Genomic DNA, 6,058 nt, shown 5'->3' with positions numbered 1-6,058 from the left:
ACTGGTATTCCAATAAAGTAAACGGAACACTTAAAAATTTTCCTGTACGAATAAGGGATTTTAATAGTTAATGTCAATAGAATTAATGTTGCATGCATAGCCATAAATATGTAGGTAACCAAAATTGTTACTAACACCCATGGTTATGATTAGATTAGGATTAGACTAAAACTAATTACTCTATTCCACAATTCATTATATGCATGGTTTCTATTGGCAAAAATTTCTTATTAAATAACTAATAGATAATAATACAAATAAATTCAGTTTAAATATCGAAATTTAAATATTAAGTTGATCAAGTAATAAACAATCTTCTTTTTCAATAGAAATAATCTTTATTAGTTTGAATTCTAGAAATGAAAATAATGCGTATTAAACGAAATAACTTCTCATAGTATTTTAAATATTACAATCAGACTTTGATGATATATAAAATTTGAATATATGCAAATAGACAATATGAGAAGAAGCTAATAAACTTCAATATTAAAAGTTGCATGAAATTTGACCGCGGCAACATACATTACATAGGTAGGAAGAAACACATAATTTCTGAAGTGACACAACCATGCATATGTAGTTAATTATTTCTCAAGAGAAGCTTAATCCTCACACACAACCACAAAGGAAACTATAGGAATAGCTCTCTCTTAAAGGGTTTCAAAGCCTGAAGAGTGAAGACAGATACATGCATGAAATAAAAGAAACATAAACAAAGACTCAAACAACTGATTCAGCTCTCAATATAGGTAGCTAGTGTTTGTCATTATTAGCGGTGTTCCCATTGTGGCAGCACTTGTAACTGATGTAAATCTCCATAGTGTTGGGGCAATCAGGGCACTTTATAGTCTCCGGAAACTTTCCGGCGACGTTAGGAATCTCAAGGTGGGAGCAGCGGTGAGTAGTGCGCACTATCTTCTCATGATACTCCTTAATTGAGAACTCAAACTCTTTCCCGATCGCAATCTCCTTCCACTTCTCAAACTCCGCAACCGTCTTCAACACCGTGTTTCCATGGCCACTAAGAACCACGGAGGAGCCTTTGGTGAGTAGGGCCCACCCTGTCTCGTTCTTGTAGGAGAGCATCCTCTGCACTTCTTGTGTGACCGCATCAACGGTCCTGTGATACTTGGTGATGAACATGCTCTCAATTCCGCTCCAGAAGCGGCTTAGGAGGCTCTTGTCTTGCTTCTCCACGCAGAACAATTCTATTGAAATGTTTGCGGACTTTAGGGTAGCGTCGTTTACAAGTATGGTTGCGTACTTTGTGAACTGTTCGATCCATTCTCTGTCTTTGCCTCCATAGAAGAATATGTACTTGTGCTGTTGAATCTACATCACATAGTAAATCGGATTTTATTCAAAATATAATTAATGGTGTCTATGTTTCAAAAAAATGTTGCTACAAAAAGTATGACTTTAATTTTAACTTTATTTTATAATTATTATAATTATAATTATCAAAATATTTTTAAATAGAATATTTTTATTTTTATATATTTTTTAATATTTTAAATTTTTAGGAGAGACATAGTATTTATTGTTAAATGGATGCGATAATTATACTATTTTAGCAAATTAGAATTAAAGTAATATTTTTTATTATTTAATAACATTTTTAATTGAAAAACTAAAAATAAAAAGTACTATCACTTTAATTTTAACGTTGCTAAAACTGTTTAGTCAAGGTATTTATCATAACCACAAACACTAATCATTCATATTTCTGTTTAAATTATATTAAAAAGAAAAAAGATATCATAACATTTATTAATTATTACTTACCCAGGCAGTTACCGCGGGGTGAACATCGCCAACAACAGAACTAACCCAATGAATTTCTCTGTCAATCCTTTCTTGATCGGCAATGGTGAAAGGGAAGGCCTTCATTCCATAGGCATGGATGAGATCGAAGGCGTCGGAGTGAAGCACCTTGCCTTGAGGGTTCAGCGTCACAACCAAAGGCCTCTTCTTGAAATGCCACTCCTCCCTGATGTACTTGTACCCTGCAATGCTTCCAAAGTGCGTAACCACAAGCCATGGCATCTTTGTCATCAGAGCCTCGAATTTCTTCCGCAGTTGCTCCGTCCACGTTTCCACCACCGGAATCCACACGATCTTGTACTGATCATGACTTTTGGTGTAATCATAAACTGGCCTCAGAACTGAGATTTCTTCATCCGTGATGTCAAGGGTGGATATGATCAAGTACACATTCTTCCTCTTTATTACACTGATGTCAACCTGTTTAGTTTAGGCAACAAAATGTCAAGGAGGATGTAACAATGCATCAACTTGATTAAAGTTAGAATAACGTTTTATATGTTACTATTCAATTATATTGTTCATATCATCTGACTAGTGAAAAATGAGGCTAAGCTGCTAAAGAATAAGAAATTATATTTACATCATTTTTTGATATATTATTAAATTTATGTCGTTGTTTTTATAATAAAAAAATATATTTTTACTTTTTTTTGTTTTTATTAATAGATGGAAAAGTATGTACTTAAAATATATATAATTTCTTGTAATGAGTCATATTGTGTACTGTGTATCATGATTAGTCATCATGTTTCCCAGGAAATTTCTAGTTGGTTTTTTACGACGAGGTTTCATTATTGTACGGATTTTGCTCAGTCCAGTTTTAGGTTCAGATTTTTTTATTACTCATATTAACTCTACATAATAAATTAATTATCAAATAATTCTTTATATGAAATATTTATTGTAATATAAAATATATATTAAAAATAAATAAATAATATATATTTATATAAATATATAATGACTAAAATGGTTAATGGATCTAACAATTTTGCTTTCCCAAGCTGTGTGTAATTATTGATATTGGCAGATTCGCAAATGAAGTTGTGACAGTATGGACAAATCACAAAACAATTATAATTATATGACTAAGTATATTATATCTTACTCTCATTCTCTTTAGCTATCTTAAATAATTGTACTTGCATTATTAGTTCAAAGAAGAAGAAAAAAACTTATGGTCAATTGGTCATAGTTAGTTCCCCACAAATTTTTGTAAAAAGTTACAAACCGTGGTTTTAGTAGCACAGTCAAACAGTTGCTGTGGGGCATCCTTTGGAAAAATGAGAAACCTAAACACCTCCATGATTTCAACTGGGGTTTGGAAAAGTTTCCTGAGCTTGCGAATATATTCTGCCTCCTCTGTAAAGCAAAAGTAGATAATAATAAAAATTGATTAGTATAGAACAACTAAAAGTTTTTTTTCTAATATTAACATAATATATTTATTTTCTAAATTTCCCAATCTCTCTGTACAATATCAACTAAACCCTTAATTTTATACGTTTACTATTTTATTAGCTAATTGTTTATTAAAAAAAAAAGTTTTGTAGCAGATCTCGCTTAATTTTAATCTAGAATAATCCTAATCAGGAGCCAACTTTATATAGTAGTTCAATACAGTCAAGGTTTGCACTTTTTATTAATTTTGAGTAAGGAGAAGAAATAAATAAATTATTTTATTTCATTTAATAGTTAAAACCCGTAAACCATGTAAGTTCTTCGTCTTGTCCTGTACATGTCTACATTTTTGACAAAACTATATTTATTAAAGATAATAAGAATAATAATAATAATAATAATAATAATAATAATAATAATAATAATAATTTTATGGGATCTAAAAATTTCTTCTCACCTATCTGTAGATTGCAGAGAGTGATTTGCTTCCTGAGTTTGCTAAGGATGATGTTGATCTTTTGACCATAGTAGGACAGTTCCTGCTTATGCTCTCTGAAACCAACCAAAATATACACATTATTCTACGTATTAATTAAGCAGCAAAGTTCACTATAACATTTTAAGAAATCATAATCTATTTTCATACGTACGATTGAGTGGTGAGGCAATCAATCTGAGTAACAATGGCCACAACAGTGATGATAGACCAGTATACATCAACAGGGATTTGCTCAATAGCAGGCAACAAAGCAGGCACATCTTTAGTGTCATAACTTGTGAGCTTCTCCAAAGCAAAGATCAACTCAATCACTTGCAATGTTGTTTTCACCAGATTGTTGAGCTCGATGATGGCCTCACGGTGCTTCTGCACCGCGGCCGGCCTTGCCAGTAGCGGTACTCTTTTAAGCACAGCCACTGACTTGGCCAAAAGATCTGTTGGCTGCTGCTGAGCCAGCAGCCAAAACTCACCGTACTCGAGAGCGAAAGAGGCAAGTGTGAGAACCGCTTTTGCGTCCCACTCATAGTTTGAGAGCTTGTTGAGAATGGCAACTGTGGTCTTGTGAGCAATTTCCTCACCCGGAGGTTTGCAAGACATCTGCCACAATAAATCACCTTACTGTTAGAAACTCTATCACATTGAAATATACCCAAATCGATAAATGTTTCTTTTTTATCTTTTTTTTTTCTTCACTTTTTTGCTGATGACCTCAATTTGTTTTCTATGGAAAAGTCTAGGGGCCAGCAGTTTTATTGAATTTTGGCCAGTATGTAACCAGCAGAGGAAGGTGAGCCATTAGATAAAATTTCACACCAATCTCACACCATCAAATCATCATTAATGGCTAACAATCACAAAAGTTGCTGCCCCTAGCATTTGCTCGTTTTCCACAGAGTTCGGGGCCCGATAGTTTTAGCAGGAAAAATATGTTTAAACAATTTTTATCCAACCAACTTTAAATAATTACAATTAATAATAATTAATTTTGTATTTTTAAAAATAAAATTTAAATAACACTAATCAATGACAATTAATTAATGTAGCAACAATATTTTATTTTTGTATCATTAAAATTTTAAATTTAATATTTAAAATTTAAAATTGATAAAATATTAAAAAATAAATTTTATTAGTAATATAATATTTTTCATCTTAAAAATGTACTAATTGAAAACTTATTTATTTCTCTTAACTCGGTGAAAATTTTCTAATAATTTTTTTTCTTTGAAATATGCATTTGATTTGTCCAAATATTTTAGAAAATCTTTAGGACGCAAAGAGTATCTCTAAATTAAACCTTTTTCATGATGTCTGTCTCTCATATCTGATGCGTGTCTCTTATATTTTTTATTAGTATAAAATTAAGTAAAAAATAAATTTTAACGGAAAAACATAAAAATTTGTTCAAAAAAAATATACTTATACTATGTTAAAATAACATATAGTCATATAGTTGAGTCTTCATATATCCTACTAGTGGAGTAGTAGTGGTTATGACATGATGTTTACCTCTCTTTGATAATGAACATTATTTTTTGCTACTTTTCTTATATGTTTTAGTTTATTTATTCTTGTGAGAATATGAGAGTGATAACCTCGTGCGAAATTTGTTTGAGGGTACAAAGTGGTGAGTTGAAATTAGGTTCGGCGTTCTTATCCTCTGCGTGGAGCTCCACGGTGCTTGTTTTGGAGCCCTGTAAATAAAATGAAGAGTTAGAAGAAAGTGTATCTGAAGGAGATCGAGTAAAGAATGATGAGAGGGAGAGTAAAGAGTGGTACCTGGACAACATTGTCAACAATGGAGGTGGAACGCTTAAGGGTGTTGTCGACGAGAGTGAAGAGAGACTGAACATCAAATTTGGTGTCAGAGTGGACATGGGTTGAGTATATTTGCTCCAATATCTGCTCATCAGACATGGTTAATGGGCTCTGAGTCTGCACGTTTTTGTGTAGGATGGTCATTAGGGAATGCTTAGTAGCCATGAGAGAGAACTCAAAAGAGATTTATAGAGATGGCAAAGAAGGATGGATATTCAAAGATGAGAGTATTGGTTTTGGTGATTATCCTGCTTCCTCACCTCCCCCTATTTATAACCTCCAAAGCTGCTTCATTTTCAGAGGAGAAAAAGAGTTATTTATTTATTTATTTGTATTTGTTTAATCTTATAATTATTACACGATACCTATAATGACTCAATGAGAGTAGTGAAGTATACAGTGACAGTTGGGTGGGTACGAGAGAGAGGACAGAGTACATAAACTCAAGTGTGAAAATAAGAGGATCCATTTGAGTTTAAATTAGTATTTTAATTTTAATCCCGTTATTTA

The 6,058-nt window shown here is 32.2% G+C and overlaps 1 protein-coding gene across 1 annotated transcript; it reads right to left on the bottom strand.

Moving 5' to 3' along the window:
• Positions 1 to 463: 463 nt before the first annotated feature.
• LOC112711273 (protein SIEVE ELEMENT OCCLUSION B) lies at positions 464 to 5,786 on the bottom strand. Its single transcript, XM_025763883.2, has 7 exons — positions 5,510 to 5,786; positions 5,326 to 5,424; positions 3,882 to 4,327; positions 3,689 to 3,783; positions 3,062 to 3,192; positions 1,789 to 2,247; positions 464 to 1,335 (listed from the first exon to the last, which is right to left on the bottom strand). Exons 1-7 carry the CDS (start codon positions 5,711 to 5,713, stop codon positions 757 to 759), a joined length of 2,013 nt encoding a protein of 670 aa, XP_025619668.1. The 5' UTR covers positions 5,714 to 5,786; the 3' UTR covers positions 464 to 756.
• Between the last annotated feature and the right edge of the window lie 272 nt (positions 5,787 to 6,058).

Source organism: Arachis hypogaea, chromosome 9 (assembly GCF_003086295.3).
Source record: "Arachis hypogaea cultivar Tifrunner chromosome 9, arahy.Tifrunner.gnm2.J5K5, whole genome shotgun sequence".
NCBI lineage: Eukaryota > Viridiplantae > Streptophyta > Magnoliopsida > Fabales > Fabaceae > Arachis > Arachis hypogaea.
Note: the sequence above shows the minus strand (reverse complement) of the source record. Positions and strands in the feature narration are given on the sequence as shown.

Coding starts and splice junctions, on each gene's coding strand:
- LOC112711273 (XM_025763883.2), bottom strand. CDS start 5,713: ATGGCTACTAAGCATTCCCTAATGACCATCCTACACAAAAACGTGCAG. Junction 3,784..3,881: donor GATTGCCTCACCACTCAATC/GTACGTATGAAA, acceptor GGTTGGTTTCAG/AGAGCATAAGCAGGAACTGT. Junction 1,336..1,788: donor ACCCCGCGGTAACTGCCTGG/GTAAGTAATAAT, acceptor TATGTGATGTAG/ATTCAACAGCACAAGTACAT.